Genomic DNA, 13,974 nt, shown 5'->3' with positions numbered 1-13,974 from the left:
CATTTTGAGCCCTAAACAATTAACAATATTAGTACAGTCGACTCCCTGGCTGTCGATCTTCTCGATATCAATAATTCTCCATCTATCGATGAATTCTTCAGTCCCTTCAATCTGCATATACTTCAATTATCTTCATTCCTCGATATTTTCCCTTGCTTGAAGGATCTCTTCCTCGACGGTCCCTTGGATTCTGTTTGCTTTAAAAATCTCTTCCGGTTGTCAATAATTTCACTTTCTCATGGCTTGCATAGACATTTTTCTTGGCGAAACGAAGCTTTAAAGGGTGTTTTACATTAGTTTGTTTTTGTTTGATAGACGTTGCCATGATTCTCTCCGATAGCTGGGTATCAAGAAAAAAATATTTCCATCGAGTCTTCATTTTCCATCGTTCTGTAAACTGATGATTCTCTTCCTCGACGGTCCCTTGGATATTGACAACCAGAGATTCGACTGTATATTAGTTGAGTCCACACTTTGTGCATTGCTTTTCAATTTTATTAGAGGATTTTTTATGAGAAAACCTGTTTTTTCTCATTTTAATAGTTTTTACTTTACATAGCGTTATTTGAAATGTTATTGACGATATGCAGATCAACGATCTATAGTGATTGTGGTAGACAAAAAAAATAAGTTTTTTTAATGTCAACTGTTACATAATTATAACTTTGAAATTATTGTTATCATTAACCTTGCTCCCAACTTTCCATTCCAGACCTACCAAGATCCTAGCTTTTTATGCACGCCGCTAGCCGAAGAACCTGTGACTACCACCACTGAAGTGCCTGTAAACGCTACTCAACAGGAGCCAACTCAAGCTTCTGCTACTGTTCCTTCAACGTCCACCGTACCGCGTCCACCCGCAAATTCTCACAAAACTTCTAGTCAGCCATCGCCGCAAGCCAAGTCCCAGCCGAGCAGCAAATCCATCGAACCGCGATCTCAACGGCAGCCAAACCAAACCGCGAGCGTCGTCGCCGTCGCCACCAAACCGAAAACCGCACAGTCTCAGAAAATTCGCAAAAAGGATCTGATCGAGTCGACGCGCGCCTTTGCCGAGCAGAACATCGACCTGTCGAGACCCACGTACCTGCAGCGAGCGTCGTCGTCGCGCCACGAGGAGTCGACTACGTGGCGAACCGTTTGCAACGGGAAGGAGGTGGCGATCGAGGAGCAAGATCGCGCGATTGAGAGTGGATCAAAGCTGGAGATTATCCAGGAAGCGCCGGAAACGACGATTGCCAACGAACCGGTTGTGATTGAAGAGTCGAAGCCGATCGAGTTGAAAGCGGAAAAGAAGGAATCGAAAAGAGGGAAAAAGACTGCCAAGGGAAAGGGAAAGAAGGCGAAAAGACAAAACGTGGCACAGCGGCAGGGAAAGGGTTTCGAGGTGATCGAGCCGGAGTTTACAAGGGTCGTTGCTTCGCCGGTAGCTGAAGAAGAGCCTTCGGAAGTTGAAGAAGAGGATCGGGAGGAGGTTATCGAGCAAGTTTTTGTAAAGGAAGATCAAGCTGAGGTTGAACTTGTGATGCTGAACGACGATGACTCACAGACGGTGATTGAAGCGATCGAGGCTGAAGAGGATCTGGAGCAAATGCTGCAGGACGTTCAACTCACCGACATTCACGTTGAGGAAGAAAGTGTCGCTGTGAGCCGTGAGGATCATGCTGAAGACACAGTGGAAACGGTAGAAGAAGTTGTGGAGAGTGATCTTCTGCAGGTGATCGATAGCTTAATCGAAGAAATTGATGAAGTAACCAGTGTGTTTGAAGAACATCCCGCGCCCGTTCAAACTGAAGATCCTGCACCAGCAGTGTGTGACAATACGATCGCACCGTTTGAACACGAGGACATTATGTGCGAAACGTGTGTGTCTCTAATCTCGTGTTCCGTCGACGGAGGTGACAAGGAGGAAGAGATCGAGGAGTTTAGGCATTTCTCCGGCGAAGAAGACGGTGAACATGTAGACTCGGGTGTTCAGAGTCCGGCCGCGTTCATTTCACCGGCTTTGGCTACGATCGAGGAAAAGAAGGAACGTTCCTACTCCGGCAGTGGACTGCACGTGACCGATGCCGTGACCAAGTGGCTCTCGGAAACGTTGAGCAGCACGACGCGGCTGGAAGAGCTGTTTGTGCTTCCGGAGAATCCCGCGTTACTCCACCGAATTCAGCAATTTCACGTGCTAAACTTTGAAGATTCTCTCGCGTTCTTCTCCGACACGTACAGCAGCAGCAGCGCAAGCAGCGGCGACGAAGCTGACGACGCAGACAGCGATTACATGAGCGATGTGCAGGTGAAGAAAGCCCAAAAGACAGAATCCCAGAAAGACCAGCTTGCCAAGCAGACTGCGAATGGTCACCTTCATCGCCAGCCGATGACCGGAGATCATTCTAATTGTAAGCAAAAACGCTGTATTATTATGTAATGCCATATGCAAAACCCCAAAAAAAAACAAAGCAAAACAAAAAAAACTATCGTTATATGCAAGAAAAAAATGAAAAGAAAAAAAATGTGCGCAAGAAAAAAAAACAAAAAGTAACTACAAGCTAAATAATTATGAAAATACTACTTAATCTTATGCCATAAAACATGTATCATTTTTCGCGCTTTCTGTTTGTACTTGTTCTGTTGCATTCATTTGAACTTAACCATTAAAACTTTGGAATAAATTGACGAAACAACAAACTTATTCCCGAACATCATCTTCTTTCCCTTTTTGCACTTTCAATGTCACAGCCTTGATGTAAATTATTTGTTCTATTCTATTTTGTTTGGCATTCCTCCACGCCGTCGTCGTCGTCGCTTGACCTATAAAACATTCCCAACTGTAAAGGTCGTGGGCGCCACCGCACTCACGTGATCTTCAATTTTAGATCCGAAAATTATAGCAGCACTACACAACGTGAAAATCATATGTGCACGTTCAACAACAACGGAGCTAAAATTAGATCCCTTTCGGCGTGTTGTGAGTTTAGTGGTCTGCTCAGTGTGAGAATGGACGATAGGTTTTTTGGTGTTTTCTAAAAATATTACGTATTTCTTAGACTGGTTCAGTGTTGATTTTACAACAAGCTTACAAAAACTAAACGATCATTTGCCTCACAAAAATCCAAACAAAATTCGAGCATTTCTAGAGTGTTTTTTAATTAAAGGTTTTTGCTATTTGAGTGTTTTTGAAAACGCCTCGAGTTAGGGCCGTCAGGAGTATTTAAAAATACCTAAAAAGTAAATTGATTTTTTTTTTACCAATTGAAAAAAAACGCCAGATCTATTTACTTGCATAAAATGCGCAAACTGGTCAGTTAATCATACCTCCAATTATCGCAGATGAATTAAACAAAAAGTCTTAGGCCTTAAGCAGTATAAATCAAACAATTTAAAATTTGAAAATTAAAAAAATCTAAAATTTTGAAGTTCTCAAGTTCTGAAAATTAGTTTTTTGCGATTGTTTCTGTTGGTCTAGAAAACGCCAAAATCAAAAGAAAATGTTAACTTTGAAATAAATATGAATCAGTCTAATCTACACGGGATAACTCAGAGAAATTAAAAGTTTGAGTAAATCCGAACACGGTCTATGAACAGAGCAGAAACGCGCGCGCATCTTTCTACAACCACACTGTCTGGTTTCTGAACCATGCGCTGATGATCAGTGTCAGTATTTTGGCAACATAAGCATCAACACGTAACGCCTTTTTTTCCCTCTCTATTAATTAGTCTGTAAAGTGTTTAGCAAATGAATTCAACGATCTTGCACTGGAGCTACCGCGACTTCCGGCAAATGCCGGAAGAGTTGACCTCCTGTAGTGATGAAGTCGTCGAGGTGTATCTTAAGGAAAACTTTATCCCAGCGATCCCGAGGTGGTTCTGCGAGCAAATGTCCCGGTTGACCTTTCTCTGTCTCGCTGGAAATCTGATCACGTACGTTCCTGAGGAAATTTCCCTGCTGATCAACCTGGAATCGCTCGACGTTTCACAGAACGTTGTTGAAGCATTGCCCAAGTCCGTTGGAAAGTTGCAGAGATTGATTCGTTTGAAATTGAGTGAAAATAAACTTACGGGATTGCCCAAAGGTAGATAGCTCACAATGATCTTGATTTTAAATTCGATTTCTAATAAACCAATTTTAGAAATCGGTCAACTTCAGAACCTGGAGATTTTGGAGCTTTCCAAGAACAGACTTACTGAACTCCCCATCGAGATGTCTCACTGCCTAGGCCTGCAAGAGCTGATCCTCGACGATAACTACTTCCTATGTCGAATTCCCACCAAAGTGTTCACCATGCCCCAGATAACTTATTTATCAGCTGAACGATGCAACCTGTTACTGCTGCCATTCATAGTGAACACCGATTCGCTTGAATTTGTGAAACTCTTTAAAAACTACACCCTGACTCACTACCCAATGGTCCTGGAGAGGTTTATGCAGCCCAACTATGATCAGTTTAATGCGGTACAGCAAAATAGAACCCTCAAACCGTTCTACTACCAACGCGTCCGGTGTGATGCATCGTCTCAAAACTTGATCTTTCCCGCCGAATTGGTCACCATTTTAGATCGTCGAAAGTCGCTTCAAATGCCCGGCTCACTGGTGGAAATTGCACTCCGACGTTGCAGCATCGCAAAATGGAGTCGATGTGCGAGCCTAAAGGACTGCATTCCTTCGGAACTGTACGCGAGACTTCGAAGCGGACCGGTGGCCACGTGTGCGAGCATTCCGTGTTCGAATGGAATTTTCAGCGAGTGCGTTCTCGGTTTGGTTAAAAGGTAGTTATTTTTTATTGATTTCACGAGTTACATGTACATTTTGTATGGTTTTTCAGGAAAAAGCAAGCTCGCCTCGTGGTGCTAAGTGTTCTTTTCTGTTCGAAATTGTGCGCGGATTTGTGGTTCCAGTACAATTGTGACGTCTTTGAAGAGCTCAGTTGGGCACTGGTTTAGAGGCGTGACTGTAATTTTGTAGAAAAAGGTTTTAGATGATCTAGTCATTAAACGAGTATTACACGATTACCTCTAAATGGATCGCGATTACGCCATCCTCGGCGTCTCGGTTGATGTTGATAGAAGCACGACCATCGGCCAGAACCTGAATACTCTTGCCAGTGCAAGTGTTACCAACCTTGTCACCCGAGATAACATCACAATACACTCCACCGGGCAGACCAGTCTGGAGGACTTCCAACATGTCCTGTTGACCCTCGTTGTTGAACGCAACAAATCCGCAATTTCCACGACCAAAGGCGATCTTGTTGTTTCCGTTGGACCACCAGTTCACCATCGGAGTACCCCAGCAAACGTTCCGGAACCGGATCATGTTGGCAATCTGGCGCCAACGGTGCTCGCAAACCCATCCATTGCCACAGCTTCCATCCGGGTTGATCGATGGTGAAATTATGTTGTTATTGATATCCTCCGGAGGTCCCTGATCTCGATCATCAAAGAAGAACGAGCTCATAATACGAAGCTGGCCAAATGGAAATGCAGCAGCGAATGCCGTCGCCATTTTGTACGCTCTGGGCGATTTATGGGTCAAAGCATGATCGCGTTGATTATCATGGTTATCAATGAACACCAACGCATCGATCGACGGCAGCAAACCCCAGTCTTCACCAATATTCTGCAGCCAAACCAGTGCATCATTTCCGCCAAAGGCACGACCCACGTAGTACGAGTACATAAATTCCGTCACAGTTCCGAGGTGCATGTACTCGTACTTGCGGACCACTTCGTGAGGACCATTATCGATCACTTCTTGCATCATGAATGCCCGCGACCCAGCAGCGAACCCAAAGCCGGTGTTCAAATTCTTCAACCGATTGAAAATGATCTCCATATCTTGCGGCCACATGTGCTTAGCCGCATCAACGCGAAAACCACCAACGCCAAGATCGATCAAATGGTCCAAAAACTCGACGGCTCTATCGCGCACCCACGGCAGACCTTGATTCAAGTCGGGCAATCCAAACAGCTCACAATTTCTTATCTCAATGGCGTTGTTCCAGTCGCTAATCTGACAAGATGGATTAAAATCCCAGCTGCTGAACGGAACAGCCGGGAAATCCCGATCGCGCGGAACCGAGGTCGAACCACCCACTCCGTGACCCACACCATCTCCATAATCACCAGGATGCATAGCCATGTGGTTGATGATAATGTCCACGTACAATCTCACCCCAACCGCATTGCACCGTCGCGCCATATCGAGAAAATCCTGCTCATTCCCCGATCGGGACACGATCTTAAAGGACACTGGCTGGTAGCGCTCCCACCATGGTCTAGTCGACCCGCGTTGAACGATAACGTACTCATTGACTGGAGACAACTGGACTCCTCCGTAACCTCGTGGCCCAAGGAACCGTTCACACTCCAGCGCAACGTCGGAGAACTTCCACTCGAAGAGATGCACGATTCCGCTGTGACCAGCCCAAAAATGAGGATTGTGCTGACATTGTACACTTACAAGTGCCAATAAAAATAATCCAAAGCCTCGTATGAATGCCATGCCCCGATTGATTTTAAATATCACTTTGTCCAAAAAGAATAACGCATTCAATTTCGCGCCTTCTTATATAGCCTTACTTATCGTTTATTTTTGCGCTTATCGATAGAGTCACAGAATGTAGTAGCCCCCACGGAGATAATTGTGCAACAAAAACGGGCCTAATAGGTCTACACGATGACAACGGCCAATCTAATCTAATCCAATTTTGGTTTTCAACGTTGGCGTATGTACGTCAGAACAGTATAAGTAATTTGGGCGAATTGAAATCACTTTCGCTTGAATAATCTGAATAATTTCATTCTCCGCCTATAACATACCAATGAGTTTATAATCTGGAATAAAGCCGGTCTTGTTTAGAAATCATTTCGCTATTTGAAGTTTTTTTTTTTTTAATTAATAATGTGAAAATGTGTTTGATAGCAATATTTCAAGTTTAATTGATTGAACTTTTGTTTGATCTTCGAAACATCTCTCAGTCAGTAAAAAACAGTAGAAAAGAGAAAATTACAACAAATCCAATAAACTTGGCGGGAATCGACCGAATTCAAAATCTGAGAATCTCATAATTTGATTATTGAATTTAGTTGCCACCCAGTCACGACGTTCTAGCAGGATTCTAACAGAGTTCTTACAGAGCTGGATATTCTTACAGCATTCTAGCAGAAATGTTCCACCGTTCTAGCCAACGTTGCCAGATTATTTTATGGGAAATCTGTATTTTCTTAAAAATAAATCTGTATTTTATCTGTATCATGTCTAATTCGAAGCCATAGAATTTTTTTTTAGACTTTTCACAATAGATTTAAGCTTTTTAATCATATTAAAGCATAATTCAATTACTAAATTATTAAAATTTTCAAATTAATTCATTTTAAAAAAAATCTGTACATACAGATTTTTGTGATTATTGGGATCAAAAAATCTGTATAATACAGATTTATCTGTATATCTGGCATGGCTGGTTCTAGCAGGATTCTGACAGAACCAGCTCTGCTAGAATATTTCGTGACTGGGCACTGTCTAACCCCTCAGTTCCCACCAATCTTTAACAACCTGTGTTCGAGGTAAACGAGAAAAGCACAATTCTGACAACACTGGCCCCACTGTCATTAGTGTCATTGAAAAGCCGCATTTCGCCGCACGCACGAGAAAGAAGAAAATACATTTTTATCGCGCAAGCAACACGAAAATCAGACGCAGTTGGAAAAAGCCGCAAATCTACGCTGCGTTCAAACCGGGTCCCGTGCGTGGGCGATGAAATCGTCGGAAATGGTAGCCCCCAAGATGGCCAAACTAAGCAGCGAGCAGCAGCCGGAAAAGGACGCCGACGGCGGTGAGCCGGCGGCCAAGCAAACGTCAAAAGCCGCATCATCATCGAAGGAGGCGGCATCGTCAGCGGCAGCCACATTATCAGCAGCCGAGGTAGGGCGCTTTTTGTTATTGTTTGTTTTGGGGGTTGCCTTATTGTTTTTTTTTTTATGCCGACAGGTTGGAAAGGATGAGAACGGGGAGGATAAGCTGGTGATTGGGGCGGAGTATCAAGTTCAGCGTCAGGATGGTTCGTGGCACACGGCGCAGCTGATTCAGAGCCGGCAGAATCCGTGCGATCCGAAGCATTTGGAGTATTACATCCACTATGAGGGGTTGAACCGGCGGTTGGACCAGTGGGTTACGCGGGACCGGATTTCCTCGGTCGCCGTTACGGGTACGGACAAGAAGGCCACGACACCGTCCGCGCAGGACTACAATGGCAAGAGTCCGGTTAATTCGCTGGGGAATTCCAAGGATCCAAAGTTGGGTAAACCTAGTGGTGACGTGGACATGGGCGATGGGGATCCGGACAGGAAGATTACGCGAAATCAGAAACGACGGCACGATGAAATTAATCACGTACAGAAGACGTACGCCGACATGGATCCGACGACGGCCGCGCTGGAGAAAGAGCACGAAGCCATCACAAAGGTAAAGTACATCGATAAGCTGCGATTTGGCCGGTATGAAATCGATACTTGGTATTTTTCGCCTTACCCGGAAGAGTACGGTAAAGTCGGAACGTTGTACGTGTGTGAGTATTGTCTGAGGTACATGCGCCTGCCCAAGACACTTCAACAGCACAAGTTGACCTGCACACATCGTCAACCGCCGGGAAATGAGATCTACCGCAAGGGAACGGTTTCGATATTTGAAATTGACGGCAAAGATCATCGCTTTTACTGTCAGACGCTCTGTCTGATGGCCAAACTGTTCCTGGACCACAAAACGCTGTACTACGACGTTGATCCGTTTTTCTTTTACGTGCTCTGCGAAATCGACAAAGAGGGTCAACACATCGTGGGTTATTTCTCAAAGGAGAAAGAGTCCCCCGAGGGAAACAACGTTGCATGCATCCTGATTTTGCCACCGTACCAGCGAAAGGGCTACGGCAAGTTGTTGATCGCGTTCAGTTACGAGCTGTCGAGACGCGAGGGCATAATCGGAAGTCCCGAAAAGCCCTTGTCCGATCTGGGCCGGCTGAGTTACCGCAGCTATTGGGCCTACACGTTGCTGGAGCTGATGAAGGAATATCGAACTACCACCATCAAGGAACTCAGCGAACTATCCGGTATTACGCAGGACGACATCGTTTACACGCTGCAATCGATGAAAATGGTCAAGTACTGGAAGGGACAGCATGTGATTTGTGTGACTTCGAAGGTGGTTCTCGAGCATCTTCAGCTGCCACAGTTCAAAAAGCCCAAACTGATGATCGATCCGGCTTATCTGAAGTGGACACCCCAGAAGCGAACCATTCCCGTGAAGCAGGTCAAGAAGGCTTAGACCGTGATCCGTAATTGACGTATGTATTTGTGTCGAACGTAATTGTAATTATTTTGCTATCTTTCCTATTTTCGATTAAGTGCACATGGACATCTGTACAATTAAACCCCAAGTTGACGAAACATAACAAAAATCTTATTTTATTGCTAAACTCTCGAAAGAACGCCCCTCTCTTCAAACGTTAACTCGCTCAATGATGTGTTCAACAACCGCGGCAAAGTTCCTAAATATTCCACTAACTTTCGGCAGCGAGTCCTTGTCATACAACTCGGGTTGATACTTTCCCGTCTCAACCAAAAATCCGCGCATTCCAACAGCCATCGCGCCCAAACAGTCATCGCTGGGATCGTCCCCAATCATGCAGCACTCACTCGGATCGACCCCCGATGGCAGTGCGGACCGGAAAAAGTACTCGTTTGGCTTCCCGATGCAAACACTCTTGACCCCACTGCTGTACTCCAAACCCTTGACGAAGCAACCAGGCCCGACGGAGATCCCCTGCTTGGTTTTGTAGAACTTCCCCTCGTGAATGGCCACGAGTCGTGCGCTTCCCTTGCTCTGCTGCAGAATCCGGAACGCTTCATTGATGTATTCGTACGAGAACCGCTCCGGTGCCAATCCAACGACGACGGAGTCGTGTCCGCGGCTGGAGTCGCCCTCCGGAAAATCCTTTCTCGCGTCATCAGTCAAGATGTAGTACGGATTGAGCGCGTTACTTTTAACGTAATCCGCCGCGGCAGTTAGCGAGCCGTAAATCTCTTTCCTCTCGAGCTGGAATCCGATGGCCACGAGCCGATCGTACAGCGAACCGACGCTCTCCTTGGTGGTGTTGGTCACGAATTTGACCGCTACGCCGGCAGCCCGTAACCTGACGGGGAAGACAATCTTACACAAACGCCGATAAGTCTATAACTGAACATCGAGAAGTAGGTACCTTTGCAGGGCATCGACGGCACCTGCCGTCGGTTGGTCCTCGACGTGCAGAGTTCCGCTGAGATCGATGAGGGCGGCCTTTATGGGGGTCATTTTGAGCGAAAAACTGCTGCACCGACTACGGACGACTACGGAGATGTTTTTGTTTGTGCCAAGAACGGTGCGAAACATATCTGACAACTAACTTGATGGACCTGACCTGACCTAACTAGACCGATGGGGTAAAGGAGCCACGGTTGAACCGTTACGAGAAAGTATGGAATCAAGTGCAAATCGAAATAAAAATAGGTTCATAGAAAGCCATTCTGCAATGCTTTGAGACATCAGTAAGATCTCTAAGATTTTTAAAAATGTGATCACGTGGTTTATGGATGGTCCCTTATCCGAAATTTCGATTTTCCTAAGGTTTTGAATGGGACCTCGGATAACAAATTCAATTTCTGTGACCTCATTTTTATCAAAATTTATCAGTTGATTGCCTGTTAAATTATTAATAATTTTTTTTTTTTCAATATTATTTAATCGCCCTTTTTGGCCGCCACCTTGGATTTAAAACATCGAGGGGTCATAATTATGCTTGACAATGAAACATTTTTTGTGATTCGATTATACGAAGTTTTCCAAGGCCTTCGGATAATCGAGTCTGGACTGTGCTTCCACAAATTTTAAAAATTAATAAAAAACATAATTTCAATAAAGGAGCCATTACAGTACCGCAATTCGCAATTTACAGTGTAAGAACGGGCCTTGACCGATCTTATGCACTAGGTTCCCGACGAACACGCACTGCCCTTACACCTACATCTCACCCTTGCTCTGAGTCAGTACGAGCAACACGCTAGAACACGCTTTGAGTGTTCGTGCCAGGCATGCACACCTTCTTTTCCGGTTACGCATTTTAACTCAGCCGGGGGTGGTACATTGCGTAGGGTTTGATGCAAGTATAAGCGCCTAACCATTTAAAGTATGCGTATCAACTTTCATTAAAGCAAAAACTGTTTTATTTGACTTTTTCTCTTAGCTTTTGAGCAATTCTCTACGAAACCGGCCGATTTCGACCATTTTTATTTTTTGTATTTTTTGATTTGGCTCAAACTTTGTGGGGGCCTTCCCTATGACCAAAAAAGCCATTTTGCATCATTAGTTTGTCCATATAAATTTCCATACAAATTTGGCAGCTGTTCATACAAAAATGGTACGTATATATTCGAAAATCTGTAACTTTTGAAGGAATTTTTTGATCAATTTGGTGTCTTCGGCAAAGTTGTAGGTATTGTTCAGGACTATTTAGAAAAAAATAGGTACACGGAAAAAAAATTTCCCGATTTTTTTTATTAATTTTTTTTCACAAAAACTCAAATTCCCAAAATACGTATTTTTTGATTTTCGAGATTTTTTGATATGTTTTAGGGGACAAAAATCCGCAACTTTTGAACTATAGAGAAACATGGTCAAAAAATCTGCCGCCGAGTTATGATTTTTTCAAAAACTGGTGATTTTTGGAAAAAATCGAAATTTCATACATAAAATTTTTTTGACCTAATTTTTTTATGCAAAATTGAATTTGCAATCGAAAAGTACTTTACAGATTTTTTGATAAAGGGCTCCGTTTTCAAGATATAGCCACCGAAAGTTTGATTTTAGCGAAATATTTGCAGTTTTTCAATTTTTAAAAATAGTGACCATGAGTGACCATTTCTAAAAATATTTTTTTTGAAAAGTTCAGAAAATTTGCTATAAAATTGTCTAAGAGACATTGAAGATTGGACCTCTGGTTGCTGAGATACAGCGGCTTAAAGAAAAAGAAACACGAAAATTGAAGTTTTCTAAGTCTCACCCAAACAGCCCACCATTTTCTAATGACGATATCTCAGCAATTAATGGTCCGATTTTCAATGTTAATACATGAAACATTCGTGAAATTTTCCGATCTTTTCAAAAAAAATATTTTGAAAAAAATTAAATCAAAACTAGCATTTTTAATGGGCATAATATTCAAAGTTTGGCCCTTTTAAAATGTTAGTCTTGATTTAATTTTTTTCAAAATATTTTTTTCGAAAAGATCGGAAAATTTCACGAATGTTTCATGTATTAACATTGAAAATCGGACCATTAATTGCTGAGATATCGTCATTAGAAAATGGTGGGCTGTTTGGGTGAGACTTAGAAAACTTCAATTTTCGTGTTTCTTTTTCTTTAAGCCGCTGTATCTCAGCAACCACAGGTCCAATCTTCAATGTCTCTTAGACAATTTTATAGCAAATTTTCTGAACTTTTCAAAAAAAATATTTTTAGAAATGGTCACTCATGGTCACTATTTTTAAAAATTGAAAAACTGCAAATATTTCGCTAAAATCAAACTTTCGGTGGCTATATCTTGAAAACGGAGCTCTTTATCAAAAAATCTGTAAAGTACTTTTCGATTGCAAATTCAATTTTGCATTAAAAAATTAGGTCAAAAAAGTTTTATGTATGAAATTTCGATTTTTTCCAAAAATCACCAGTTTTTCAAAAAATCATAACTCGGCGGCAGATTTTTTGACCATGTTTCTCTATAGCTCAAAAGTTGCGGATTTTTGTCCCCTAAAACATATCAAAAAATCTCGAAAATCAAAAAATACGTATTTTGGGAATTTGAGTTTTTGTGAAAAAAAAGTTAGTAAAAAAATCGGGAAATTTTTTTTCCGTGTACCTATTTTTTTCTAAATAGTCCTTAACAATACCTACAACTTTGCCGAAGACACCAAATTGATCAAAAAATTCCTTCAAAAGTTACAGATTTTCGAATATATACGTACCATTTTTGTATGAACAGCTGCCAAATTTGTATGAAATTTATATGGACAAACTAATGATGCAAAATGGTTTTTTTAATCATAGGGAAGGCCCCCACAAAGCTTGAGCCAAATCAAAAAATACAAATAAAATCCATTTCCGGTTTTGGTAGAGAATTGCTCTTTTGCAATTTACTGTCAAAAATGGATTTTTTTAAAACCCTAATATCTTTTTGCAACAGCCTCCAACACCCATATTCCCATAGGTCAAAAGATAGGAAATTTAATGGACTATAAGCCTATGGTATTAACTTTTTGGCCAATCGCAGTTTTTCTCATAGATTTTTCTATAATAAACATTTTACAACGTTAGTTTTTGCCCTGTACGTAAGTTAGAAGTATTGGAGTTGTAAATTTGATTGGAAAAATGCCATTTAGAATGAATTAAAATATTTTTTTAAATTGGTTGAATTAGGGGTAAAACAGGTATTCGCCTACTTGCTACAGCATTTGACGTATTGAGCACAGGCTAAATAAGATCTATTTCTTTTTACAAAAATGTTTTATTTAATTATTTTTTTAATCAAAATTACAGCTCCAATACTTCTAACTTACGTGAAATGTCCGAGGATTTCGAATATGACAAAATTGGGACCAAAAAGTGCCGCTATGGCGGCCTACATGTTTATTATAGAAAAATCTATGAGAAAAACTGCGATTGGCCAAAAAGTTAATACCATAGGCTTATACTGCCGTTCTACGCATAATTGTCCCATGTTCAAAAAATTGCAACTGAGAAAAACGCGATTGAAATTTTTCGACCGATTTCTGTGTTTCTACGCATAATTGTCCCGCGGGTTTCTATTTGTCCTATGTGTCCCTAATCGCCGCAGTTAGCAGTTTATTACTCTTATTTGTAATCCTCTTGCTAAAAATAGGTGAACAAGACACAAT

At 42.2% G+C, this 13,974-nt stretch overlaps 6 protein-coding genes across 9 annotated transcripts in view; 3 read left to right on the top strand and 3 right to left on the bottom strand.

Annotated features, from left to right (window-relative positions):
• The window catches only part of LOC120423706 (uncharacterized), a 13,312-nt gene extending 10,618 nt beyond the window's left edge, over positions 1 to 2,694 (top strand). For all 3 annotated transcript variants that reach the window (XM_052707947.1, XM_052707946.1, XM_052707948.1), the window contains exon 8: positions 713 to 2,694. In XM_052707947.1, coding sequence (XP_052563907.1) covers positions 713 to 2,422 — 1,710 coding nt within the window. In that variant the 3' untranslated portion in view covers positions 2,423 to 2,694. The remainder of the gene's footprint in view (positions 1 to 712) is intronic.
• Positions 1 to 13,974, bottom strand: part of LOC120423908 (GTP-binding protein 128up) — a 64,001-nt gene that overhangs the window by 31,793 nt on the left and 18,234 nt on the right. The gene's annotated exons all lie outside the window — the stretch shown is intronic.
• On the top strand, positions 3,624 to 4,953 carry LOC120423910 (leucine-rich repeat-containing protein 28). Of its 2 annotated transcripts, XM_039587890.2 has the most exons (3): positions 3,624 to 4,067; positions 4,125 to 4,761; positions 4,818 to 4,953. In XM_039587890.2, the coding sequence occupies exons 1-3, from the start codon at positions 3,731 to 3,733 to the stop codon at positions 4,933 to 4,935; spliced, it is 1,092 nt and encodes a 363-aa protein (XP_039443824.1). In that variant the 5' UTR covers positions 3,624 to 3,730; the 3' UTR covers positions 4,936 to 4,953. The 2 variants fall into 2 exon arrangements, with proteins under 2 accessions (XP_039443824.1, XP_039443825.1); XM_039587891.2 differs by lacking the exon at positions 4,818 to 4,953 and having other exon boundaries at positions 3,626 to 4,067; positions 4,125 to 4,766.
• LOC120423909 (alpha-amylase A-like) lies at positions 4,743 to 6,642 on the bottom strand. The gene is made up of 2 exons (XM_039587889.2): positions 5,006 to 6,642; positions 4,743 to 4,943 (listed from the first exon to the last, which is right to left on the bottom strand). The coding sequence occupies exons 1-2, from the start codon at positions 6,494 to 6,496 to the stop codon at positions 4,932 to 4,934; spliced, it is 1,503 nt and encodes a 500-aa protein (XP_039443823.1). The 5' UTR covers positions 6,497 to 6,642; the 3' UTR covers positions 4,743 to 4,931.
• LOC120423895 (histone acetyltransferase KAT8) lies at positions 7,593 to 9,332 on the top strand. The gene is made up of 2 exons (XM_039587876.2): positions 7,593 to 7,918; positions 7,985 to 9,332. Exons 1-2 carry the CDS (start codon positions 7,751 to 7,753, stop codon positions 9,311 to 9,313), a joined length of 1,497 nt encoding a protein of 498 aa, XP_039443810.1. The 5' UTR covers positions 7,593 to 7,750; the 3' UTR covers positions 9,314 to 9,332.
• Positions 9,427 to 10,432, bottom strand: LOC120423896 (haloacid dehalogenase-like hydrolase domain-containing protein 2). Its single transcript, XM_039587877.1, has 2 exons — positions 10,248 to 10,432; positions 9,427 to 10,181 (listed from the first exon to the last, which is right to left on the bottom strand). Exons 1-2 carry the CDS (start codon positions 10,415 to 10,417, stop codon positions 9,488 to 9,490), a joined length of 864 nt encoding a protein of 287 aa, XP_039443811.1. The 5' UTR covers positions 10,418 to 10,432; the 3' UTR covers positions 9,427 to 9,487.

Source organism: Culex pipiens, chromosome 2, assembly GCF_016801865.2.
Source record: "Culex pipiens pallens isolate TS chromosome 2, TS_CPP_V2, whole genome shotgun sequence".
In the NCBI taxonomy this organism is placed as follows: domain Eukaryota; kingdom Metazoa; phylum Arthropoda; class Insecta; order Diptera; family Culicidae; genus Culex; species Culex pipiens.
This window is presented reverse-complemented; position numbering and strand designations above follow the sequence as displayed.